Genomic DNA, 27,914 nt, shown 5'->3' with positions numbered 1-27,914 from the left:
AGTCCCATTCATTCAGATAGGACTTAGGTGTCCATTTCTTTTTTCTTTTCTACTGAACCCACTGCCCATACAATACAGCTGCAGGGCAGGCTTCTTCCCCAACCTGGTTTCCTCCAGATGTCGTTGGACTCTAAGTCCCATCATCCCTGACCACTGTCCATGCTACCTGGGATGATGGGAACTGGGAGGGAGTCCAACAACATCTGGAGGACACCGGGTTTAGAAGGCTGCTGCTGAGGTTTCTAGAAAGTGCTCCCCTCTCTTTCTCTCCCCTACCCCACATTACATGCAGCAGTGCTTACCTATTGCTCCTGTAGATCTAGTATTTTGAACTGGTAATAATATCTGAAAAAGAAATCAATTTGCATTGGGAATTAACTTCAATTTCACTTTTTGGAGAAAACATATCACTTTAATTGACGTACAGAGCTATCCAATCTCCCTGCTTCTGCCACCCAGGAGACCCACGAGCATATCTACAACCTGGCCTGGAGGTGCCAGACAGAACCGGGGATCTTCTTTCTGCATGAAAGCATCTCATCTACACTGGCAGTGGTTCTCCAGAGTTTCAGACTAGAGACATGGAACCTTTTGCATACAAAGCAGATGCTCTACCATTCAGCTACATCTCTCACAATGTTTGAGAAATCATGATTTGCCCAGTGACTTGGCAAGTTCTGGGCTGAGCTGGGCTTTGAACCCAAGTCCAAGCCCAATGTCCTTCATATCCCCAGCAATTTGTTTTGTAGATTCAAACAGAGAAGGGAAGTTTTGTGGCACGGCATATACTTACAAGTAAGGATTCCTCCAGTCAGAAATAGGAGCTTTGACAGTTTACAACAACAACCAACAACAACAACCACCCCAAATCTCTTCCTTGTGTAAGGAGTTCTCACAATAAATACATATTCTGTATCCCCTGTCCTGCTTTACCTTCAGTTGCTCCTGGTGGGGGAAACACTCTTTTTCTTTTCAGTGGGTGTTGGAGAACTTTCAGTGGTCTAGATCCTGGTGAAGCTTTAATGATACAGCAGATTTCTGGAGGGTTACGTAGACACTGAAAGAAATGGAACAAAACTTAGGCAGTCCTACAAGGCATAGACTGGGCTTTGATGCAGCACTGAATTATGAACCAATAGCTTTGGGCTCGCATGCTCCCTCTCCCCTTTTCTCCTCCAGAGGGGCCACGAGGAAGAACCTGGAAGCATTTGCTTCCACTTAAGCAAAGCAGAGTTCCTTTGTTTGCATCTTAACTCAGGAAACTCAAGAGTTCAAAAACAGACAGAAAGTCAGGATTGTAAATCATATTTGATCCTGACAAAGCATCATTTCTCTCGAACATACTCTTGAGTTTGAACATAATGAGGAATTATGGTTGGTTTAAAGCAAAAGCTTCCATTCCCCTTTAAAGGTAAAGGTAAAGGACCCCTGACAGTTAAGTCCAGTTGCAGACGACTCTGGGGTTGTGGCGCTCATCTCGCTTTACTGGCCAAGGGAGCTGATGTTTGTCAGCAGACAGTTTTTCCGGGTCATGTGGCCAGCATGACTAAGCCACTTCTGGCAAAACCAGACCAGCACACAGAAATGCCATTTACCTTCCCACCGGAGCGGAACCTATTTATCTACTTGCACTTTGATGTGCTTTCAAACTGCTAGATTGGCAGGAGCAGGGACTGAGCAACGGGAGCTCACCCCGTCGTGGGGATTCGAACCGCCGACCTTCCAATCGGCAAGCCCTAGGCTCAGTGGTTTAGACCACAGTGCCACCTGTGTCCCTGCGTCCAATCCCCTTTAGGCTGTACCAAAGGAAAAGGAGAAGTGAGTTCACAAGTTCAAGGCTTGGTGCTGCTCATTAATGTTAACACTAAACTATGGTAGTAATTTTAATACCTGGAAAAGCCATGTTATGTAGGACATTCCGCCAACAGGAAGGTGCCCTAAATGTGTTCACTACAAACATACTCTTTTCACCCCCTACAGGCTCTGGGTGGAAAAAAACCCCTGGTTCTGCTATTTTTTCAGCAAAAGTGCATCATCTTAAAAGTTTAAAATAATTAAGATGTGGCCAAGTACTGCGTATTCTTGCTTGTGCTTTTTTTTTTTAAATGCAGCTCCACATTGGACTTTCTTTGTGGCAGCTGCTTGTATAATCAAACAGGTTTGGGACAGGCCTCACAACCTGACTTCTATTTAAATATCCCGTCCTCACTTACCATAGATAGGCAATTTTGAGTTTTGGAATCATTTGACATGTTCTCCTGCCCTGTCTATTTAAAAGTATGTACACACACTCTCTCCTAAGTATGTTTGGTTAGCACTGCCGCAAAGGGAAAAATATAATAGAGATATAACCTGATGAATAACACTTTCTGGAGACAGGGAGGCAGGAATGACTTCTTTTGAATTTACATTTGAAGGACTTGTGCTTGGCAAGGAAGCTTCACCGAGTGAGACTTTATGCACTGATGAAGAGTCCAACTATATCAAAACAAAACAAAAATGTACAGCACTCTCATTAATACGGATCTAACATCCTTCAACTAAAAGGTGAAGCAAGCTTTCAAATGAGTCTCCTCCTGGCATCCTATACTTTGCATATACAGCCTGAGTCATGAGGAAGAATGACAATTAGCCTTCTCTTTGTCAGTACATGACTGTCACAGGTCACTCAGCTTCTCTCTCCCAGCACACTACTATATAGCCCTAGGGTGTAACTGCAGTTGTTTGTCAGAAGGAAGACAAAAGGACACTTGCATACTGCTTTTCTGAATTGAGCGGAACATTTAGTGTAATATTTGAGAATCTCTGAATATATACTTATCTGTCTTCAGGATGACCTAAACTACTGATAAGGCAAATGAAGGCAATCTTACAGTTTGTTTGTGCTCCTTTTCTTTCCTTTTAAAAAAAGCTAGTGTGGCATGTTGAACAGAGTAGACCGAGAGTGAAATCCACACACTACCACGAAGCCAATCGCTATCTCTTTTAAGCTTTTTGTGTATCTTAAGAGATGCATGTTTAATAATAATAATAATAATGATGATGATGATGATGAAATAGTAAAGAGGAAGAAAAGAAATTAGTTTGTGGTTTGAACAACAGGTAAGTGGAGATGTACAGCTTTTCCCCTACACTCTGGCCACCAGTACCGACATCTATTTTGCCACATATTTGGAAGCCGCAACGGTTATATATGTGCAATTTTTATATGAATGCAAGTACTTTTCTTCTTGCATGATGATTATTTTCTACACAGGAAAGGTATTGCCTAAAGTGGCCCCCAGATTTCAAAACAGCTACTAGCACATACAGTACTGAGAAACATTTCAAAAGCCAGGAAATTATGCAGATAAATGAGATATAGCTTTTGGCGCACAAAACTGGTTTGAAAATGGCCGTCCGAAACGGATACAAACAACAACACCAAGACCCTGATGTTTTAAATATAAACACATTTCATTGCATTGTATCATTCACATGGAAATAAATGCAAATGGTTACATTTGTTTTGAGCTTATTTTGCTAAACTCTAAATCTTCTGTCTGTAGAAGTGCTGCACTTGTTAACAGCACTTTATTGTTTCTTATGTTCACTGCTCTGGAACTGCTCTCTGATACAGACATAAAAGTTTATCAGAAGCAAATAGCAAGAGCAATCTGTTCTGCTGTTAATTTTAAAATATTTAATTTCCTTCATATAAAACCTGCAGCCCCATCCAGTTTCCAAATTGAATTCCTTTATAAGAGAGAAATCCATTTTAAACTGATAACCAGATTTCCCTGTAAACAGAATGCTTTGGTTGTATCGCAGGATACTCTGAATTCATTCTGAAAGCAAATGTCAAGTGAACATGTCTGAGAAGACTCTGGGCTCATCCAGACTTCCTTTTGTGCTGTGTTTCTAGGCATAGGTCTGTGCTTTAATGCCCCCCCCATCCAAGCACTTTTATTTTTGCGCCAGTTCTTTTCCTGCAAAGCCCCACTCTTTATCACTGAATGAGAGCGAATGGCAATTTGCCCCAAACCCGAATTGCCATTTGTTTTGATTCTGCATTAAAGAGAGAGTTTTCCTGGGGAAAGCGTTGGGGGGGGGTGCTCAGACACTGAGCTTTAAAGCCCAGACCTGCGCCTAGAAAGCAGGGGGCAAAAGGTAAGTATGGAAAAGCCAACTGAAGCACTACTTCCTGTTTCCTGAACACTAAGTACACCTATCAGTGGAACCATGCCAAAGGGAAGAGAGACTCCCAATTTTGAAGAGGGTTTATGGGTCCAATTCAGCCCACAGACGACAAAAGGCTTATCCATATTATTTAACATGACCCAACCTCCCATCAGCCCTAGCCAGTGTGTCCAATAGTTAGAGACGATGGGAGATGGGGTGCAACATCCCAAAGACCCCAGGTCTCCCAACACCTAGTTTAACTAGTGTCACTTTTGTCTTTTGCCAGCTTTTGTGTTGTAATTTTCCATAGCACCATTCAGTATAGTTTCTGCATCTCTTAGCCTTGCAGCAGCTCTCTAACCCCCAAGTGCAGCACTCCCCATTCCCTTAAAGCTTAGCAGTTGAAAACAACTTACCATGCCAGTACCTGGCTGTGCAGAGCCTAAGGTTTCAGCTGCGATTCCACAAAATTTGGCTGGACCCAATACATAAGGAGAGGATGAGGATGAGGAAAACAGTACTCTTTTTGTGCACTTCATTTTCCTGGGTTGCTGATCTTTAGTCTACAGAAACATGAAGAACTGTATAGTAGTATCATCAACACTTGTAAGGGACGTACTTAAAAGTGTTTTAGACAGCATTTTGAGCAATTGAAGCACTTTGTATACATCTCAGTAATTCTTATGAACAATAGCATGATGAAAATCTCACTTATTATCCTCATGTTGCAGGGGAGGGAGAAAGTGAAAGCAGCTTGCTGAAGGCCAACTAGTAATCTCATGGCAGAGGAGAGATGAGATTTAAACCAAGGTTTTAGTCGCTGCACTATACTTCATTAGGACTAGGGTCACATGACATTCCCTGGAAGATGGCCAGCCAATAGAGTGCTTGACCCATTTTATGTTCACTAAAAACATGACATTTGTTCCAAATGATCTCAGCACAGAACACTAACAATTCCCAATTCCAAAATCTCAGTGTGAGGCCAAAAGGGCAATGCGAGGAGCAATCTAGATATCTGCTGTGAAGCTTGTCTTTGCACAGTTTTTTCTTTTAACAAATAGCTTTCCTCTCATGAACAGAAGCCACCCTTTATTTTGATCAAGACCACACACACACAAACATATTTGTAAAAGGAAAATTCTGCTAGGGAGTGGTTTGCCCCTCTACTTTGGCCTTCACTGAGCTCACACTGACAACTATTTAAGGAGTTACACAGAAGAAAAGATAACCACGCCCACTTAGAAGAACAAGTAATAGCCACTGACTAGAGATTCTAGATGGGAAGTGGTTTCATTTTATGTAAAAAGATTAGTTGAAAGATAAGCCGAGAGCACCTTTCTATGATATATGAAAAAACTGAATTTGTACCACTAGGGCCCAGTGAGTTTCTTTTGAGGATGCCTCAGGTATAGCAGCTTCCTTCTCCAAAGGTTTACCAAATTTAGAGCCTAAGTTACCAGAACATTTTTATTTGGGTGGCTATTTAAGACAGGTTGAAGGGACAACCTTAATTCTGCTATTTTATAATTGGATGTTCCAATGATTTCCACGAGGTCAACTTGAAATCCAACTTCAAAAGAAAGAAAACAAGAGGTGTTTAATCATTACCCACCCAAATAATTCAATTTACAATAGAACACAGAAAGCTGACCCATAAAGTGCATGGGGAGGACCAGGGAAGAATTGTGAGAGCAGAGTCAGCAAGCAGGGGAAGGGTTAACAGTCACACTGCACCACCATAGCATGACCTATTCTGAAGTTGTAGCATCAAGTGTAGCCCCCTTCACTCATCACTGGCACTAAGGTGCCGTCATGTGATTACTGCTTGAGTTCCTGCCCCTGCCCCTTGGGCAGGGTGACTGATCCAGGGTAACAGAATGCTCATCTAAAGATGGGGCCAGGCAGTGTGAAAGGACTACAGCCCCATCCCCAGTAAACCCATGATGACCCCTTACTGGATTTTTTTTTAAAATGAAAGGACTCCAGTCAGCTGGAGATTATTATCACACTTCTGTCCAGATTCATCTATAGGTAGGATGGATAAAATTATAGAATTGTAGAGTTGGAAGGGACCATGTGGGTCATGTAGTCCAACCCCCTACAATGCAGGCATCTTCTCCCCAACATGGCCTACGGCTCTGAGATTAAGTGTCTCATACTCTACCAAGCTATCTTTCCATTTTGTTGTGTCACTACAGTTAGTTGTCCACCACACCACTATCCCAATTCACACATGGCAACCTATGAAGATTAAACTCGTCACCTTTTTTGCTTGTTTTTGAGGCAATAAGGAGGCTCCAAAAGATTGCAATTCAGGTGTCTTTTCCTTTGCAGGCAAAATTTTGCACACTTGTTTCCCTGAGAAAACAGGACGAAAAATAATTCTTCAATTTGACTGTGCAAATTGGCCCAGCTACTTCTCTGTCTCAATTTTCTGCTGCAGTTTGGGGGTCATGGGCTGATCGGCAGTCATTTACTGGCTGATCTGCAGAGCCATTCATTCGGCCTAAATTTCTGAGCTTTTAACCACCCCTTAACACTATGTGGCTTGTCCTTTTCACTCAATTTTCTCTTTCTTTCCCTTTTTTTTAGTGGAATGAGATTCTTAAATGGTATGTGTGTCTGCAAGTATGAAAATGGGGTGGGGGTGAGCTACTCTGGATGAATCACTTTTCAAGAGTCCACAAACACAGTTGCCATGGTAACCAGGAAGGACTGGGGTGCAGTCTGCAGCCAGGAGGAGCCACTGTATTTTGCTGTTTTGTTTTAAAAACCGCCAGCATTTTCCCTGTTTGCAGTCAGTGTTCCTGCCATGCCTTGCAGCGTTCTAATTGCCTGACTGAGGAGGAAGAGGCAATGGCATGTTTACTTCCCTCATTCTGCTTTAGTGCTGGCTTCCATGTTCACCTCTTCTTCGGCTCTGCAGCTGTTTGAGTTAAGGGAATTTCAATGCCAGGAGGGCCACCAAGCCAGGCAAAGAGGGGCAACCTGTCAGGGTCATCATTATACACAGGCCCTGTGGCCTGAACTTGTTATTTTAAAAGCACACAGCAAAAACAAATCTGCTAGTCACGTCACATAACTTGCAACTTGTTTGTTTTAAACAACATTATTTACCTGCAACTACAGCTGAAACATCTGTCAATTCAGAACGTGATTTCTGCTTTGATAGCCTGCCACAGTAAAAAAAAAAAAAGACGAAAGTAAGAAAGTAGTTATATGCTTAGCTGCTCACAAAATTTCCATTAAGATCCAAGTGATTTCTTTCCTAATTGGCTAATATCACTTCAAATCTAATGAAAATACACTGGCTAATGAGTCAACAGACCAATTAATATCTTCAATTCTGCCATAATGGGATGCTCCACCAATGTGTTCTCTTTGCGAGAGGGGATTTCCCTGGCTACAGCTGTTGCTTCTTAATGGCCATGGCGAAGGCAGTCCTTTATGTAGCTGCCACAATCAGAGTCATTACTCCAAGCAGTTGCATATATACTGTCTCTAAAAAAGAGAGCAGTCACAAAAAAATATTGTTATGCGTTTGTGGGGTGCCTGAATTCCCTTTCTAATTCCTGGACCCTGCTTATAATTCCTGGGTGTCAGATACTCGACCCCCTCTCTCAACTCATAATTGGCTAGAAAGACAAAAGCCTCTGAAGTAGAGTTTTAGAACTGGAAGGAGAGCAGTTGTTTTTAGGATTGCAGTTGGGGATGACGTCGGTTGGAGAAAAAATAGTTGCCGGCTGTGTCAGCAAGCCCGAGAGAAAAGTGGCAGTCTGTTAAACATAGCAAGCTGACCAGAGGGTGATGGCTGATTTCTGCAGGCATCCAAGACTATGGCCATGGGAGGGGCAAGAACCTTTTGGAGTGTTAATGCTTTGAACCCCTCCATCATAGACTCAGGTTGTATATACAGTATGTGTAAATAAACCATATATCCTAAAGACATCACAGTCTCTGCTGTGGCTCATTTCTTTAGAAACACAATCCCTGGGCAAGCACCTGGAACCCCTGGAATCTCACACCGCTCGGAGACTGGGGTGGCATGCAAACATATTTTGCTTAGGTATTACCTTGTAATGCTCTGGTCTTTTTTTCCTAAAGTGGTTTCTAGAAGAGATCAAATGTGAAGAGTGTGATCAAGGTAAGCTAGAGCAATACAGCACAACATAGGGCTCATCCACACCTCTGCTTGCCCCATGCCCAGAAAGCACAGGTCTGAGCTTTTCCGCTTGTCCTGTGCTTTCAAGGCATGGGTCCAAGAGGATTTTCGCTTGCCCCTTGCTTTCCCCGGGAAAATCAGCTGTTTAGCCCTGAACTGGAACAAACGTCAATTCACAGAAAAACGAATTGACATTTGTTCCGAGTGCTTCTTCCCCAAGAAAAATAGGTGCTGGAGCTAACCATGAAGTTGTTATAGTAAGTCGCTGGGCAGCTGGGGCAGCCCTGAATAGATGCTGGTTTGACACAGGAGACGGACTGAAGAAAAGGATATACGAATTTGCCCCACCCTGTAGCTTGACCAATCGTGTCTAGGATGCTTAATCTTTCCTCTTCAAACCATTTTAGTCTTCCCATGGTCTCATCATCAAGCTGCTTTATTTCCAGACATCCAACTCTGCCACTTGGAGTGTGGAAGCACCAACTCAAGTTCCCGACACCCACATTTGCTGCCCTCTGCATCAAAGAAAGGTTTAAACTCAAGCTGGCAACCAAACACTTATGTAACATGTTCAAGGTTACCCAATATCTGTGAAAGATTTGGCACATGTGGCATCTTGTCTATGTTGATGGCTTTGCTGGTATCCAAGAGGGTTGAATTCCTGTGCCCAATGCATTCTTCTGGACCAGTGCTTTTTTCTAAAACACATAACACAATATGGTTGCTACCGTCTTTCTGAAATGCTTGAAGTTCTACAATGCTAAGTTTGCTAACGTTGTATTTGTAAGCTGATCACTCTTGAAGAACCTCCACAGATTTCAGTTGGCTTATTATGGCATATAGTGTAAAGACTTTAGATCCCCTCCCTACAAACAATAAGAGAATGTAATTTGAAGCACTTGTTCAGCAATCGATGCATGGTTGATTGCCCAGTGCTGGGGTTAAGCCAATCAAAAAAATGTAGTATAGGTCAAGAATTGCCAAGGACACTCTGAACTCTAGCCTTGGATTAAATGGTCATTCTCTGACCAAATTAAGAGGCATTTGGCAACAATCAATTAGCAAAGCTTTCCCCACTTGACTATGTGATGGGCTTGATTAAGCAAATAAAATGCAATGTAGTCAGGCCTTACAGCAGGGATGTGGAGTCAACTGCTTTCCAAATGTTTTTCCTCTCTGGGACAGCTGAGTCAGTAAACCATGAGTCTACTAGACCCTGATCTCAGGGTCATGGGTTTGAGCCCCATGTTGGGCAAAATATTCCTGCATTACAGGGGGTTGGACTAGATGACCCTCGTGATCCCTTCAAACTCTACAAATTCTAAGATACTATGATCCCTGACTATTGGCCATGCTTGCTGGGGCTGAAAAGAAAGCAACATCTGGAGGGCCACAGGTTCCCAATTTCTGCCATACATTTGCAACTAAAAAATATAGATGAGAGCACACATGCTTTTCTCAAACGGTCACTCCCACATGTAGAGCATAAGCATGCATACCTAATGTGTTTTCATCTCTGAATATCTCAGGTGATGAATAAGTACTTGCTCCATCACTAGATTCTGTATTAGAGCACAGAGAAGACTCTTCATCCAAACACTGCAGCAGAAAATGTGAAACACCTGTGGGTAAAGTCATTCCTGGAAATAAAGGGAAAATGAGATCAGGACACTGCTCAGTCTGAAAGTGCTCATTCAGGTACCCTGATATGCTGGGCACCTATAAATGCATACAAATGTTAAGATCTGGCTTTCAGTTTGAAATAAAAAGATTGTATGTTGCAATAGGTTATACAATATAGTCCTGTGAACAGAAGGCAGGCCACATGAGAGAAGGATGGAGAACAGCAACAGTAATAGGTTCAATTGGATTAGTTTTCATTTATTATTACGTTACATGTCCTAAATTTCCTCCAAGGAGCTCCAGGTGACATACATCCACATGGTTCTTTCCATCCCTCTTTTATCCTCACAATAACCCTGTGAGGGAGGTTTGATTGAAAGATGGCAACTGGGCCAAAGTAACCCAGTGAGTTTCATGGCTGAAAGCGCATTAGAACCATAGTCTCCTAGTCCAATACTCAAACCTCTGCAATTGTTTCAGTATACATGCAATGTTCAGCTTCCATCATAAGCAGTAATATATTTATTCTATATAAAAGAAATACTGTAGGTATCCTGGAAATGATAAACAGCACCACTTCTATGTAGTGCCATGGTTTAAAATGGTTAATTAAACTGAACAGAACAGGTTTATAATATAGTAACAATTTTTTATAAGAATATTGAGGATTTCAACAAAGTAACTGGCGATCCCTTTTCTTCATCAGATGGGCAGTGGACCAAATGACCCAAAGTGCACAATATGATTAGGGTGGAAATAAGACTAGGACTTAGGTGCCATCAGCCACTGTGAGCAGTCAATTAAAAGGATTGTTGATGGGAATGAATATTAAGTTATTATCCACATATTTGGGCTATACAGATCCGCAAGGCATTAAAAGTTATATCCTGGTCTACAGACTGGTGCTCAAAATCTACTTGAATTTTTAGAAGTCTGTTATAATTAGTGATGTGAAGGCCTGGAATTCCTCCCCCCCCCCCAAGAAAAAATAGTGGGGGGAAGAACCTTTCCTCCAATTTTTCGGAAATAGGAAAAAACTGGAAAAACGTTTTTCTGTGTTTTTTTTTAAAGGTCTGCAAATCTCTAGTTATAATACATAACCAAGTACATGACCTAAACCAATGCTGCTAGCACCAACTTGAAGCCCAAGCATTCAGCAAAGCTATCTAGAACACTCACTGGTATTTCTAGATCAGAGGTGAAGAACCTGTGGCCCTCCAGAGGTTGCTGAACTACAACTTCCAGCAGTCCAAGTGCTCAGGGATTATGGGATTATGGGAGTTGTAATTCAGCAACATCTGAAGGGCCAAAGGTTATTCACTCCTGTTCACCCAATAATTCATTTTTTTTCCTGCCCTTCTTATGTAGAAGGCTGAACAAGAAACACTAGTGATATGAATTGCTCCTGAGGAAAGCTTCAGCACTGGCCACAGAGTTGGGTTGGGGGAATTAAAATTGGGTTGGGGGAACTAAAATATTAACATGAGGACTAGTCACATTAGGGAACTTGCAATAATATTTAGAAGAATTCAGTTCCTGATCCAGTATGCTTAAGCATACTCACCTGATGTAGTTTCACTATATCTCACACTCTCTTTACTTGCAGAGCTTAAATGCAAAGAATCCTAAGAACAACAGTGAAAGATGCAGATGACAAGGTATGACGTAGATAAAACTGTGATTTCCCTTATGACCATACATAATTCATGAAAATAATTTCTCAGAAAGAAACAGTTCTGCACAGTTTTGTCATTAACAAAATATTCCTTAACATTGATCAGAGCAACTCTTGGATTTGAAATGTATTATCAATGGCCACATGGAAGCAATTTTAAATTATGTAAATTGTTCATCTGCAGAAGGTCATCAAGCAGAATGGGAGAATTTCTCATTCACCACAAAGCCCCAGAATTTCTTCCAAGCACAGTCTCTGCTAAGATCAGAGGTTCTGTGTGGAGACTAACATGACAGAGAGAATAATTTAAAGCTGAACCCATATGGTGGTTATTTCCTGGGCACTGAACCTCTATAGTGGTATTGTCAACTTGTATAAATTTCATTGTGATTGATGCACATTTCCAGCCACTATCCAAGTCAATGTGAATAGAGCATAACCATGAACTTACCTGGACAATATTCACAGGTCTTTATGACAATTCATCTGTTCCACACCAACCACTTGAAACAGTATGACTTCTAATATTCCTCCACACTAAAATTCTCCCAGCAATCAGAGAGGCTGGTACACTAATTATGCTGGTGACTACTGCAAACCCTGATATTTCCACGTGCCTCAGAGAGATGGATTTGCCCCCACTTTAAAGTCAGAACCACAGAATACATACAGAAACAACCTGGTGCTTTCCATATATTTTGAATTATAACTCCCATCATCCCTGACCACTTACCATGCTGCCTAGGAGCTAGCATGGCTTAATTGTGATTTTGGCTTAGTGTGATGTGCAAACCAGCTCCATGACACACCACTGGCTGCATACAAAATACTGTATATGTATTTTGATTGGCTGGACTCTGAAGGTGCAGCAGTCTTTCGTTTTTACCCTACTAGTAGTACATAGATTTGTTGGGATTTAAGAGGTTTAACAATTAAATACATACCTTTAATACAGCAGTGCCCATTTTATTGATACTTTTATTCACCTCCATGCTTCTGTTTTCATTTTCATTTAATTCAGTGCTATGGGGGGGGGGATACAGCACAAATATGGGTCTGTATTTTTCATAGGCAATTTCAAACCAACTCTGATATCTGGAATTTCTGAGAAGAATGATTTCTTTTAATTTGAACTTAAACCAACACACTGACAACAGAAATTGGCATTATTATTGCTCTGGGGATGTTGCTCAAAACAAGGCAAGTCCTTCCTGTCCTGGCCATAACGCCTATAAATACAATTAAAGCTGAATTGCATCATCATATTGACAGTTTCTAGACTGGTGGTGTGGAACTTGGTGCTTTCCAAAAGTTGTTGGACTCCAAGCCATCAGCATAGCCAATTGTCAGAGTTGATGGGATTTGTAGTCCAACAACATCTATGGGGCCTCAAGTGCTCAAGACCTTCCCCCAGATCCAATAATAGAATAACTGGAATCTATACCTTTGTTCCACTGAAAGGCAGTCCATCTGGGTCACCCCAGAGGCTTCTTGAATTTTGGGCAATGCTTTTTTAAAGGCATTTCCAATTTGTCCTACAGGGAGAAAAAAGTGAATGTTTAGCCAAACACAGGATTATGATCCAACAGAACAAATATTGTATAAACTGTATAAATTGATATTAACCTAAAGTCCTACATTTACCCAAAGGATTTGCTCTGTTGTAAAGAGAGAGTAAGAATCATCTCTTTGTGTTAAGACGTCACAGTTGTTTGGCATTCACCCAACTTGTATACAGGTGCTGAGTGAAGGGCTTCAATGTAATTATTTCTGGTGCCCCGAGTATGTGCAAAATTCAAACCGAGATATGCACATTCCTCCATGACTGTTTGAGATTATTTATATTGAACAGGGAATGTACACAGTTTCTTCTTCATGGATTATGTGCACATTTTCTTTCAGTGTATATTAGCCACTCAACTTACATTTCCATAGACGCATACACACACACTTACACACACAAGGGGTTCTGCCCCTGCTCACCAACCCCCTGGGCTAACTCCCCATTCTTTAAACTTGACCCATAAACCCCATAGTCCGTCCCCGCCCTCCATGCTGCCCACCTGACATCATAGTGACACCAGGCAATGTTTCCCTTTGAAGCCCTGATTGTTGGGACTTCAAGTGACCCATGGGGCTTTCAAACCTCGGGGGCAAGGGTTGAAGGATATGGGGTGTTGGATGCAAGCTCCCATCTACCCATCAGATCACCAAACATGGCTGAAGAGAGGTTTAATGGAGAGGGCCTTCAAAGTGCAGCTTGCTACACTGCTTGGTGAAACACCCTTCCCTGCTGCAATTGCATTTAATGGAGGGCGGCAAACACTTCACCCAGCAGATTGCTAAACACTGGGTGAATGGCCTACTTACCCTTCTGTTAAACTTCACTGCGGGATCATTTATTGGAATGCTCCATTAAACAGTTTGCCTAGGCTGGCCTGCCATTCCTCACTCTGCAATTGGTGCAGCTGCCTAGGTATGTATGGGAATATATGCAGGACTAGTTCATATGTCACAGTAACTACATGGTTTGTTCTTGGTTGCAGCTCATGGTAAACAAGGAAAGAGCTTAACCATGAGCCTAGGTTTGTACAACAAGCTAAGCCAAACCCAAACTCATCGCAGTACAGGAGTAAAATGACTTGGGGGAAGTAAAGCAGCTGTGAGATCCTCTTCAGGAGTCTGCACAGCCCTGATACACCATAGTTTGGCATGCAAACAAAGCAAAGACATGTGCACATACAGTTGGGTGCATTAAAAAGCATGTTAACCCACCCTGAACAGATTCTCTTCAAGGTCAGTAGATTACTCCACATTTGTTTCGTTTGTGTATCGGCTACGGACAACACAACTCTAGCAAGTCAACAAAGAATGATAAAAAGAAAACCTCAGTTGCACTATAATGGAATTTCTGCTCTCAAAAGGAAGGTCCTAATACAACTGTGAAATCAAGACACCTGTTAAGCTCTCAATCTCCAGAGATTTGCAAGAACAACTCCTTTGCACCTTTTAATTTTCATCAGGTTTTGCTATCAGTTTCTTTAAAAAAGAAATTAAGGCAAGTCTTGATACTCCCAAGACTAAGTACAACATCAGAAGGCAAAAAGCTCCCCCTACTGACAGTCCAATTTAATGCACTTGGTAAACCAAGCCTATCTGGATCAAAGGCTTTTGCTGCGCAGTTTTAAGAGCTGTTTAGGTAGAATCAGTGCTTTTTTTCTTTAAAAAAAAGTTTAGGGGTGCTCTCATTTTCCTACTCATATTGAAATACTGCCCCTCAATGAGGCTAAACCTAGATTCACAAAATGTTTAGGGGTATGCATACCCCTGTGTCCCCAAGAAAAAAGCACTGGGTAGAATAATCATCAACAGGTTACATTTCCACCTATTCTTCACACAGGTAAATACTCCATATGGTAAGACTGCAGCCATACTTAGTCTTTATCCTCCTCCCCCTAACAAGGATCTTTTTGTCATGTGACTGAGGGATATGTCACAATGAAGCAACATTTTACTTCAAAAATATTTGAGAATAATCTGCAAATCCCTCTGGGAACAACAGGATTTAAGCAGAGGTGGATTTAGGGCAGCATGACTGGTTCTACCGCAATAGGGGGAACCACAACTATGATGTACTGAATTGAGCCAAACAGGTGGTGAGAGGAAGGGGGGTGCTGAATTTTGGCTGCCCACAAGGCGACACTGAAATCTGAAAGACCAAAGTCCACCACTGACTTAAGTGTGCATAACTATGTTCAGATTTACCACCTGCTCTTTGCATTTCAAGAGGGGCAAATTATTTTGGCGACAGATGAGAACAGGTGTTGTTGTCAGTGGCACCCACACACAATTTATAAAAATGGCTGTTTCTAACCATTGCAGGTGTGGGGGAAATAATTGTGAACACCATCAAAAATTTCCAAAAGAGGAGACTTGGATGAACCACCACTCTTGAATGGCAACATCAGTGTTCTGTTTGCATAAAGTCCGTATGTACGGTATGTATGTATGCATGCATGCTATGTATAATATTTATAGAAAACTCCCTCACATAAAGTATCAACAAAATATGCATGTACAATAAAACATATACCATAAAAATATAAAATAATCACAAAATGGGTGGCTCATCTTCAAAAGTTTAAGCAGCTGCATAGGCCTTCTGGCATAAAAAGATCTTCAAGAGATGCCTGAAAATTACCGTATTTTTCGCTCGATAACACGCACCAGACCATAACACGCACGTAGTTTTTAGAGGAGGAAAACAAGAAAAAAAATATTCTAAACGAAATAGTGGATATATGATTTTTGTGGTTCATGCTGTGGCCACAGACATGTGATCTGACAGTGAGTTTGGAGTAGCCCAATGCAAAAATCCTGAGGATCCATGTGGATCCATGCTTTGTAACCACGGAGGAGGGAAGGAAGGGGAACCATGGATCCTCTGCTCACGACTGCAGCAGATCCCCCCCGCCACCCGCAGACATTCGCTCCATAACACGCACAGACATTTCCCCTTACTTTCTAGGAGGAAAAAAGTGAGTGTTATGGTGCAAAAAATACGGTAACTGTGAGAATGCCTGAATAATCTAGGCTGGAAGAGTTCACAGAATGGAACCAGGTATCCTAAATGCCTAAATTCTCGTTGAAGTCAATCAGGCTTCTGAAATATGGGGGGACAACCAGCAGTACTTCTCCAAATTATCTCAGTGAGTGAGCTGGTATATAAGGGTTAAGGGAAGCATTATGGTATCCTGGGCTCACATTGATCAGAGCTTTGTATAAGAGAACGCTGGACGTGGTCTGGGAGCATATGGGCTGCCAATGCAGGTGTTTCAGCAGAATGCTACAAACCTACTCCTGAGAAGACATAGGGCTGCTCTACTAGACTTCTAATGTCAGTTTGGGGCACACTACATCACCCCACAAATCCTAGCATGCAGCAGCAGACCATATGTGAACACACAATTGCGTACAGGAGTCTTTGCTCACTGTAAGAGAATGGCGCTGAGCAGAGGAGCCCCAGAAAGCACCATAAATTTAGAAAGTGGCCTGAGAGGGTGGGGATTCAACAGCTTGGAAAAACACCAGGTGATAGGAGTGTTGCTTTCAAAAACAGTGAGAACCTTGGAAAAAGCAAAACAGCAACTGGCTCAAGACCCAATCTTATGCCTGTTTACCGAGAAGTAAGTTTCACTAGGTTCAATGGTGCTTGCATCCTAAGACAGGATTCCACTGTGAGGTGGCTCAAAGGGTAGGATTCATCCTTGTGTGCACTGGGGACAGTTGATTTGTATTTGCAGCTGGTGATTTTTAGCTGGGATGGTAAAGACTGACATCAGAACCGAGTTCACTGTTGACATTCAGTGTTGCAGAAGGAGCACATACTGGAGTAATGAGCTCAGTGTTGTCAGGGTCTGAGCAACTGTGACAAAAACTGTGAATACAAACCAAACTAAGGAAAGCAATGAGCCCCATCTCTGTGTCCCATGTAATGCATTTAGCAGGCCAAGCGGCTTTCTACAATACTCATCAAGACATAGCAGGTGAGATAAGCCCCCAACACATTCACAAACATCTCACCCTCTTCCCCACTACCAATTTCACCAATAAAGTATTTCCATTAAGAGTGACTACATTAAGAGTACATAAAGTGACTACATTAAGAGTACATTCTCACCCCTACACATTTTTAGACAGTACACAGTAGAGTAGTTAGGGCCTTTGTGCCACTACGCAAAGACACAATAAATATTGTAATTAATCCAGACAAACAGGGATGTGATGGGGAAGGACAAGGTAGTTGCATGAACAATTACTTCTGACATGAGATTCCTGCCGAGGTCCAGAAAGCAGATCTAGGCGCAGCTGACTCGCTTTGGCTTTAGCATTCCTTTTACCTACAGCAGCAGATGCTGCCGCAGCTGGGATAGGAGATGCACAATGGACATTCTGTTGAGCCCGCCTCTTCCGGGAATAGGAACGCAATTTCACCCAGTCCATCCTCTTTATTTGCTTTTCCTCACAGCAATGCTACCTACAAAGCGGTAAGAGGCAATACTAAGAAAAGAGGTTCTGAAAAGTAAAATATAATCCAAGCACAGATGCCAGGAAAAACCAAAACCATGACCTTTAGGGAAGGGAAGAGTCTTATTGGTGGATTGCTGGCTTTCTTGAAACTTGTTTAAGCTCCTGTGGTTTACTCCCTGAAGGATTAAACAAATCCATATTTACCCCCATATTACTCTATATTAACTCACTGTATAAAGGGGCTGTCAGCCCCACAGAACAGAAATGCTTTCACTGGAGCTCGGTGTGCCAGAGAGTACGTTCAATTCTAAACCCAAATATCATAAAGATCCCCTCACCAAATTAAACATGCATACACCACACATACACACTTCAAAAAACAAACATTAGCTAGAATATAATTTCAACAGCCAAATGCCCTACACTCAAATTACTATATAAACCTTTGGCAGTTTTCTCTCACATGAATCCACAAACAATCCTGGGAGCTGTAGATTAGTAAACAAGACTGAGTTATTGGTTAAAGATCCCAAGGATTTCCATCCCTCAAACTATTGTTTGTGCTTCCCAAAGTTCTATGGGGATATGGGATGACTATTAAGGTGGTTTAAGTCTAGTTATGATAGGATTTTGTTGCTGAATGTTACCACCTCCTTCGCGCCACACGTATAACCTTTCTGCAATACATACCTAAAAATCACTGTCAACTGTTGCTACTGTTCTTTGCCCACTCTGTGAATTATAACTTTTTGAAGGTGCCGACTATTTTCTGTCAAGCAGGCAGCCCTGCTTCCCTCACAGAACTACACTTCCCAAGGTTCCTCAGGCTGCAAGCCACGTCCAAACCCACTTTTTGTTTCAGCGTGGATATGCCTTTAACTGGAACTGCCTGCAGTGCTATGGGCAAAAGATCATGCAAGCAAGCGAAAAGAAAATGAAACATTAGGATTAAATAATACAAATACTGCCTGAGCAACTGAGAGGAGGCAGCTGCATCGCCTCAGGTTATTCCCCTTCCCCTACTGAGAACTGCCTCAGGTTTCAAATTCAGCCCCATTCTGAGAGAACACAAATGGCAGCAACAAAGAGCCAGGAGGTCCTGAGGCTTCTGGCGTGGCAGAAATAAAGGAGTCAAACCAAAACGCAGGTTACAGGACCTGATCCATACCTGCACCTGTGTTGATAAATACTTTAAGTCAGGGGTCCCCTGCAGGCCTCGAGCCCCTTCTATTTTTACCTGTAGGAGGCATTTTCAACCGTTCGGCCATTTTCCTTTTCCAGAATACCTCTAGGAGGACTCCCAAATTTATTAGGAAAGGAAGAGGGTGGGGCAGGTGGAGGCCAAGAGTTAGCTTTGCCTCCCAGCCAAACCGTCTTAAATTTGGGATGGAAAAGAGAAAAACACTGAAAAGAAGAAAAATATAATTTTTAAAAGAGAGAGAACTGTCGCTGTCTGGTAAGAAAGAAAACTGTCACTGCATGGTAAGGTTGTGTGTCCTTTCCTTTATGTTTTAGATTATTGGACAGGCATTGTGCTTGGCCTACTGTGTGTGGTTTGATGTGTATGGTTTTGTCTGTGTTTTGCTTGTTTTGGGAAGGAAGGGTGCTGTTTGCCTAGGAGTAGTTTCTTCACAAGGGCATTTCTTGGGACCCAGAAATAAGGATTAGTCCTGTGCAAATAAAAGAACCAGGAAGGGTCAGAGTCCTTGGAGGTTGCCCATGGCAACATACATGCCCATCCCACCAAATATCAAATACCATATTTACTCAAATCTAATGCTCACCTTTTTTGGCTAAATTACGCTGCGAAAATTAAAGTTAGATTTGATGGCACCTTTATATTCGCCAGCAAATACATTTTTTGGTTTCAAGGTTCTGAAAATTGAGGTGCACATTAGATTTGATGCCGCATTAGACTTGAGTAAATATGCTATTGCACTGGCAAAAGAACCTCAGACTAGCAGCAGTACATCCCCAATATCAAGCTAGTCTGCACAGAAATTCTCATATGATTAAGGGAGTGTGATTAAGGGAGTAATATAATAGCAGAGTCTTGATTAGTAGTGCTGACCAATTTGGAACAACATAGGCAAACCTTTACTTTTTATTGTGATTTTGCTGACAGATTAATTGACGCAGAAGTTGTAATGAGGTTTTTAATAGAGGCAGTGTTTTTGAGTACATACGATCTATCAAACGCTATGTGACTAGGTGTTGATGAAAGCAGTATGTTTGCTATTTGCAAACACCAAACTGGCATGATATACTAAGCTGAGTTTTGAGGGGAAAACCTAAACAATAATTAAAATGTGAAATGTGAATTGTATGTTGAATTAAGCTGGGGGTGTGGGGGGTGTGTGCATGCACACACACATATGTATATGCACAGCAATGTTGTTGTTCAGTAGGTGGCACTGTGAACTGGTGTTGACAATAATTCCTCTGTGTGTTTCAAATTTGGTAATCCTGACATGATGAGGAAATGACACCTTTCCAGTATTCAAACTAGTGACTCTATAAAGATACTAGGGCTGGCATACAATTGTTATTAATTGAATTCCTTCAGGGGAAGATGCTATAGCTAAATAGATGGAGAATTTATGGTGCATACAGAAGGTCACAGACTCCATCCTTAGCCACTTCAGGTGGGGCTTAGAAAGACCCTTATCTGAAACCATGGAGACCCATTGCCAGTTATAGAGAGTTCTCAGCTAAACAGACCAATGGTATTATTAGATGTACGGTATTTCCTTGTCTCTATGATTATGAGTCATGAGGTCCCAAGCTCTTGGAATGGTACTACTTCAGAATCCATGTGAGATATTGCATGTTGGAATTCTCCTCCATCTCCTGCCCCCCCCCCCCAGGTTCTTGTGCAAATCAGGGCATCCCACAGACAGCTGTTGTTGTTTGTTGTTACAGAGGAAGTGTTCAAACATGCAATTCGCTACCTGTTTTCTAAGATGGGGAAGCCCTAGAAGAGCAGTGCAATGTGAGAGTTCCAAACTTAACTCTCAATTTATGGAACAGGATCCACCAGCATGAAGCACACCTAATAAAATTGAATTATATATAGCGGTGATAGATTTTGCATGAAGTTTCCTCTCTGAGTCCTTGAGTGCTCCCACACCTGTTTGGGCATCTGTTTCTCTTGCTCTGCTAAAGTTACAGCATACAAGGCTGCTTTGAACCACTGAAAATAGTGAGCCTCTTGTCCGTTTGTGTTAAACCATGAGGGGGAAAATATATAAAAAGGGGATCAGTTGAAGACTACATTAATACACAGAGTGGGAAAATAAGCTGAATAATTCTATTGACTTTATTCTTTTAAACACATGGTCTGAAAAAATACTATACATTCCCATCTATTCATGTTAAACAAGCTCATACATTTTCTTCTGTTGTTACTGCCAGTTTTATAACGAGAATAAATTCAAGTGACTGCAGACAGGTTCCTCTTTATCTGCAAAGACATTGAAGTCAGAAAGCATAGATTTCTGAAATGGACCTCAGAATGCAGTATTTCTTTGGTTGTTAAAAAAAAGAAAAGAAAACAAGCATAATATAGTATAGGTATAGGCACTCATTTCTGAATGACTAGTTACTGACCACACAGACAAAATACTAGAATAAAACAATTTTTGTATAAAATATTTTATTTGTCAGTCAAGAGGAATATTAACAAATTTGAGAAACCTGACAGTCTTTCAGTTCTTTACAAAACAAAAATCCCACATTTGCTTCTTTGTATTTTAGGTATACATGCGGATATACCAAAACTAGGGAGGATAGAATATTTAATTACAATTGTTCTTAAACAAATAAGTCCTTGCATTTTAATCTCTTCATTTTTCTTTAGTTGAAAATAGAATAAGCAGTATATTTAGGGGAAATGGCTGTTTGACTTGCAACGTTTTACTCTTATTTGAATGCAGGCATGTTGTTCTATTGTGGTATGATAGATAGGGTAAGGTTTTTACAGAAGTGCTGTTGTCTCACAGAAAAATCCTAATTGGGAACAATTGTGGCTGGTGTTTGTTGGGGTCTTTTTTGTTTCTTTGTTTTCTTCCCTGATCATGAACTGCTTTTCCTGCAAGTCCTTTAGTGTGACCAAATGTGAAAGAGTGCTGAGCTCCTGCACATTTAACACAGGGATGGGGAACATGTAGGCCCTCCATAGCTTGTTGGTCTCCCAACTCCCATAAGTCCCAACAAGCGCAACCAATGGTCAGGGATGGCATAAGCTAACATCTGGACAGCTACCGATTCCCCATGGCTGCTGGGATTTACATTTTTGGCAGATGCAACTCATCATGTAGCATCAAGGAAAGCTGCACTTGCTTAAATTACTGTCTTTCTCTCTTTTCCCCCCCAAAAGTGCTAAAGTTACAAGAATTCTGTTATCCCTTACAACTGGACACCCTTAAAACAGACTATTTATTGCTTAACTTCATCATCTATCAGGTTCACAGTCTTAACAGTACAATCCAGGTAAGTGCACGGGATTGCAACCTAAGTAATGCTAATTAACCTCCCCCTGCCCCTACTTTTTAAGAAGCCCAAAACCTACTTGTAAGCAAATCCCATTGAAATAAATATGTACATCTTACTATAGCGGTCCAAATTGGCTTTTTGCAAGTTATTGAAGCTGTTGGCCTTAAAACACATACACGCGCTCACACACACAAAGCAGAAGAATTGCATACTTGAGTTCAGGTACTTATTCTTGACTTTCCTAGTGATTGCTGATGCCTAAACATGCAGCCACCTTTTGCTTACAGAGACTGCCATCTAAGTGAATTTGCATTTAGTACAGCACTTTCTGGCTAATTTAGTGTTATTGCATATGGGATCAACCTTCAGTGATTATCTGCTTCCCCCACACCAGGATAACTTTTGGAACTTAAGATAGGAATTAAACTGATTTTGGCAGGAGCTGCTATTGGTCTACTTAGTTTCACTACTTGCAATAATTTTGTACTCTCTCTCTGTACTCTCTGGTACAGAGTACCATCACCTCTTTTTTGGTTGTCCATGGCAGCCATTTTGTGCTGCCACCCGCAGCACTTTTTATCAATGTAAGTATCAGAACCTCATTTTTTTTTAATAAAAAAGAGAAGCATTGACTACTTCTGCAGAACTTAGGGATGCTGCTATAAATAGGAAAGCAGAATGAATATGCTCAGCGCCCCACTCAGCAACGCTGCCTCTCCATTTCAGGTCATCAAGCTATCAATACTAGATCAGTACTTTGGTGGTATGGAGGTGGTGGTTCTCATTAACCTGCAGTGATAATAAGTACATGCTTCCACACTAGTCATTTTCTCTATAGTAAAAGCCATTTGCTTACTCACTTTACAGTATTTGCAAGATTTCAGGTAAATCTCCCCAGCCATTTACTTCCATCTTTTTCTAACTGCTGTCCTTCTTTTCTTTTGCTTTTTTAAAAGGTGGTTGTAGCTATTTTGGGAGCTTTCATTGCAGTCCTTTTAAGATCAAAGTTCACGGGTGTAGTGCCTTGCCTAGAGTGGAATGAGTGTTGTTGTAGTAGTGTGTAACCCCACCAGTCACCATTACCTGGCCACCCTACCACCATGCCTACTACATATGCCTCTATAATCCCTCTTTCCCCTGGCATTTTTGGAGTTAAAACACCAGCCCATTCTGCTACACATTCAAGCCAAAGGAGATGAAATGAACAAGGCAGTTGGCAAATTGACCTCATTTTGGTTTGAAAATAGAGCTCAATCATTTAACTTACAACACCTCCTGCCATAGTGGTATTAGGGGGGGGGGAGAGACTTTGATGGGCAAATTCATAAGACATTCATTCCTTTGTCCCTGTCAATCAGTGTACACTTAAGGACAAAGAGACAGATTTCACATAAATACTTTTGTGGCATAGAAACTCTTATGAGGAAAACAGTAGTCAGGAAAAACTCCCCAGTAGCAGCAGAAAGAGTAGGCATTCTAGTTCAGTGGCAGGAGGGGGGATTTTTCCTAATATATCTAACCCTGATTCATTGTGTGCAGACCTCATTTGGGCCATTATCAGGCCAGATTTGTAATTCTACATAAAACTGCTCCACTTATTTTCAGCAGGGCTTACTCCCAGGCAAGCGTATATAAGATTGCAGATTGAATCTCACTAGTGCTTGGGTAGCATTAGTTCTAAAACATCCAAGCTTCCAGCTTTCATTTTGGTAAATTCTACAAAGCAAGAAAAATTCGGTTTTAGCAAAAGCTTGTTTACTTTAAAAGAAAACAATGTTCCATCTATTGTACTAATAATCCCCAGATGAAATATTTCCATAGTTTTCTGTGAGAACCAGTACATCTCTTTGTCAGATTTCATGCAAAAATAGTATTATTACTTTTAAAGTTTACATTCATGTCATAGTTTATTTACATATAGATCACCAGTTTGTGCTTTTCACAGATGGAAAACAATAGTTTATAATGTTCAAGTTAATTTGTTTCATTCAAAAAAAGAAACCTGTTAAAAGATAGAAGCTGCTTTTTTGATATATGTGATAATAATCAAATCCAAGATATTGACAAGATACAAGATTTTACTGTCATTACCAGTCATGTGCTGCAAAAATGTTTGTAAAGGAATTGCAGCTTCTTTTCATGCAGGATATGCTGAAAATCCTCATTTGACTGCAGGGTGATTTGTCAAATAAATAGGTCCTAATAGTGCTTTTTATCTCACTTGTATATGCTTTTTGGCTCTTTGATAGTTTATGGGGAAGACTTTAGCAACAGGTATTCATAATATAAAACTATGTAATATTATTTTAAACCTGCAGTAATGACTGAATTTTCTTGTATAATTTACTTAGGCCCTGGTTCAGCCCATCGCAGATTTACACATGCAAGTTTATCACTTTGATGAGGTTCCAAAATGAAGAGATGACGTGTGTGGAAAATAGATGTCACTGACCAGGAACAAAACCTCCATATTGTCTTACTTCACCTCGTATCAAATGCCGTGCTTTTCTGGTGGACACAGTTCATACAATAACCACAAGTCATCAAGTGATGAACATGCATGTATGAACCAGCTAACACAGAGATTCCCTCTAATAACTAAGAACACAACTCATCTTTAAATACTGTGCATTTCCTTAGTTAAGTTCTAGGAATGTAGAACCAGCTTGCTTCATCTTATCTGCTCAGGGTCATGACCATTATTCCCATCCCTCCTACCAGAACCTGAGGTGAGCTAGATCAGGCTTCCCCAACCTGGTGCCCTCCAGACATTTTAGATTAGAGCTCCCCTCATCCCTGACCACTGACTATGCTGGCTGGGGTGGATGAAAATTGTAATCCAAAACATCAGTAGGGCACTAGCTTGAGGAAGTCTTCCTTTGTCCACCTAAGCACCTGATCTTTGGATGGTCTTGCCTTGCAGAGTGATAACTGGAGAGGATCACCATTTTTGTTCCCTTGCCCTCAAAATTCTTTAGTTTAATTAAAAATATTTATATACTAGCCTTCAGGTAAAAAGAGCCGGAAGAAAATACCTAATACAATAAAACTCAGTTTTAAAAAATCAGAAAATCAAATCAACAGAAGTATAATAGTGCATATTAATAACCAGTAGAACCAATAAAATGTCACTTAAAGCAATCTACACTGGACATGTATTAAAATAATAAAAACGGTATTCAACAGGTAGCAGAATACATCAGTCTGGGGAGGACATTCGACATACGTAGTGCCACAACAAAGAAACCCTCTCTCTGCTCACACCTAACTTAAGTGACACGGGGAGGATCTCTTAAAATGATCTCTAGTGGTAATAAAATTTGGGCAGACTTTTGTGGGAAAAGGTGACCCTTTATGGACCCAGGATCATTGGCCATCTAATGTTTGAATTGTGTCCAAAGCAGAGGCAGTTAAGAGAAGTGATATGTTCCATAAGGCTAATCCCAGTAAGTACTGAAGCAACTGAATTTTGAACTAGCTGAATTTTTTGAGAAATCTTCAGAAGCCTTTGTAATGCACTGTAGTAGTATAAACTGGAGGTTACTAGGGCGTAAATGTGGCTGTTCTACCTCTGTTGAGGAGTTGCAACTAGCACATCATCCTTAGCTGGGAACACTTTATGCCACAGGTGACACTTAGGCTTCCAGTGATAGTGTTGGATGATTGCTTCCAAACTATGAACCTGATTCCTTAGAGGGAATGAAACGCCACCCAGAACTGGTTCAACAGCACTTCTGTGCTCAGACAAACCATTCACCTCTTTCTTGTCTGGAGCCAATGAATGATCCATACCAATTCAGCACTTCCATTGCTTCGTCTGGAAGTGGAGCTCTATGATATCAGTTTGTTGGCAGCCCCTCACTCTTAAATCCCTGAATGGTGTTGCTAAGCTCATGTATTGATGCACCTCCACCTGAGTACCAGCAAGCACAACCAGTGATCAGAGATGATGGAGCTCATAATCCATCAATACCTGTAGGACAGCACTTTACCTCTCATATATTACATTATCTTTTTGGGATCAGGTACTAGTGCTAGTACAAAAAACTCTGATAGGAAATAATATTCCCACAAGCAATAGCCTTTGGCGCGGTAACATTGTAATCCCGTGATTATACCAGTGTAATGGTGCATATCCTAAACTGGCATATGCACATTTGCTGATATAGGAAAACTTACAATTTATTTAAACCTAGTTTGTTTTCTGATTTATGCTTTTATATGTCTTTCTTTAAGTACTGACCACTCGGGGTATGCATGTTTGCTCGGTAAGGTGTCCTTCTTGTATTCTGGGTACAATGTAGGAACCACATTCATTCATTACAATTATGGCATTATATTTTGCCTTTATAACTTTTAAAAGCACATGGCCATGTGGGTAACCAGCACAGCAGCAATGGGTTCTTCTAATGTACTTGTTTCATAGGTGAGGTAAAAGGGTGATGATTGGGTGGGAAGGACCTGTATGATGCTTAACTCAAGTGCTGCCAGGCTCTTAAATGTTGCAGCATGAATGTGGCATAAAGCCAGGAGTAAGTGGCTCTCATGCTACCATCATATCATATAAAGGGCACCTAAAGTTCAAGGATGCCTACTCCCTAGTAGTCTTTGAATCCAGAGACAGATATCCATTGCAAACGACAGGCAGATAGCAATCTGTCCCCAGGCCATAGTGTTTGTCCTATTTGCCTAACTGCGGTGTAATACATCTTGTAATGTTTAGCAAGCATATAGGGCCAAGCTCTAGCTTGGCTCCTTTTTCTGCAGCAAACAACAAACTTGTGTGGGTTTGTGTATACTGAACAACATTCACAACTCAACCACTAGAGTGGGCAATTGTGATTACTGGGATTTTCCTTATGATGGTTTAAGGAATTGCAATTCCTCAATGAAGGGAAATGCACAATTGAATTTTTTTCTTTAAGAAAAATATGCTAGAGCCAACCAGTGTTAACCATTTTAAGAACTCTTGGTTTCACTAGAAAATATCTAAGATTTAAGAAAATGCTTGTGTAACTGAAATCAAAGAGAATGAAAAGTGGCTGGATCATACCCAAGGGGCTTTGGCTGGATCCTGCCCAATATGTTCCTATGTACTGCTTCAAGTAAAAGTTCAATAAATATCTAAGTAACCTTTGTAGATTGTAAATTGGGGCCATGGGAGATTTTTAGAGCCAGTGCCAACTACAAATCCTCAATTTCATATAGACCTCTTTTAATCTGTGGGCCAGTTTTCTCCAGTGTTTATAGCTCAGGGAAGTAAGCATTTAGAAAATCATTCCCAAGCAATGCCTTAACCTAAATGAAAAGAACACACACAACAAACTTGTGTACCTTCCTCCTCCAATGAATATGAAAAGTACGTGGTGTCATTATCTGCTGTAAAATTGCAGCCTAGTATTCAAGTGTGGATCTAACAGTGCAGTCTATACATAGCTACTAGAAGTTAGTCCCATTGACTTCAGTGAGACTTATGCCCAGACAGTGAAGCCTAAATTACTGGCTTTAATTCTGCTTTTGCACTGATAGAACCTGGATAATCAGATAAGTTTAAGGATAAAGTGAAACCTTTGTAGCTGGGCTATCAAGAAATCAGAACAGGCATTTGAAAACTACAAAAGAAGTACTTTTTGTACTGGAAGTACTACTTCAAAAGTACAGTCACTTTTGAAATCTTAACAGTTTGTTCAGAACAGACATTAATTAACCAGGCTCAGCATAAACACTTGCTCATTAATTCACTGTCTCTCCAATTTCTAAAAAAAA

The 27,914-nt window shown here is 41.1% G+C and overlaps 1 protein-coding gene across 1 annotated transcript; it reads right to left on the bottom strand.

The window, feature by feature from the left end:
- Window positions 1–302: 302 nt before the first annotated feature.
- Window positions 303–19,350, bottom strand: MEIKIN (meiotic kinetochore factor). The gene is made up of 14 exons (XM_053368609.1): window positions 18,823–19,350; window positions 17,444–17,661; window positions 13,069–13,159; window positions 12,569–12,647; window positions 11,514–11,574; window positions 9,826–9,966; window positions 8,908–9,024; window positions 8,238–8,274; window positions 7,282–7,337; window positions 6,428–6,522; window positions 4,578–4,724; window positions 2,353–2,478; window positions 934–1,057; window positions 303–345 (listed from the first exon to the last, which is right to left on the bottom strand). The coding sequence occupies exons 2-14, from the start codon at window positions 17,625–17,627 to the stop codon at window positions 320–322; spliced, it is 1,284 nt and encodes a 427-aa protein (XP_053224584.1). The 5' UTR covers window positions 17,628–17,661; window positions 18,823–19,350; the 3' UTR covers window positions 303–319.
- Between the last annotated feature and the right edge of the window lie 8,564 nt (window positions 19,351–27,914).

Source organism: Podarcis raffonei, chromosome 2 (assembly GCF_027172205.1).
Source record: "Podarcis raffonei isolate rPodRaf1 chromosome 2, rPodRaf1.pri, whole genome shotgun sequence".
Taxonomy (NCBI): Eukaryota; Metazoa; Chordata; class Lepidosauria; order Squamata; family Lacertidae; genus Podarcis; species Podarcis raffonei.
The sequence above is the reverse complement of the archived record's forward strand: the minus strand, read 5'-3'. Positions and strand labels throughout refer to the sequence as shown.

What these genes read in the sequence shown, in the direction of transcription:
- MEIKIN (XM_053368609.1), bottom strand. Translation starts at nt 17,627, where the DNA reads ATGGACTGGGTGAAATTGCGTTCCTATTCCCGGAAGAGGCGGGCTCAA. An exon ending in ATATAGTGAAACTACATCAG is followed by an intron (nt 9,967 to 11,513) that starts GTGAGTATGCTT and finishes CTTTATTTCCAG; the next exon opens with GAATGACTTTACCCACAGGT. An exon ending in AAAGACCAGAGCATTACAAG is followed by an intron (nt 7,338 to 8,237) that starts GTAATACCTAAG and finishes TTACTGTGGCAG; the next exon opens with GCTATCAAAGCAGAAATCAC.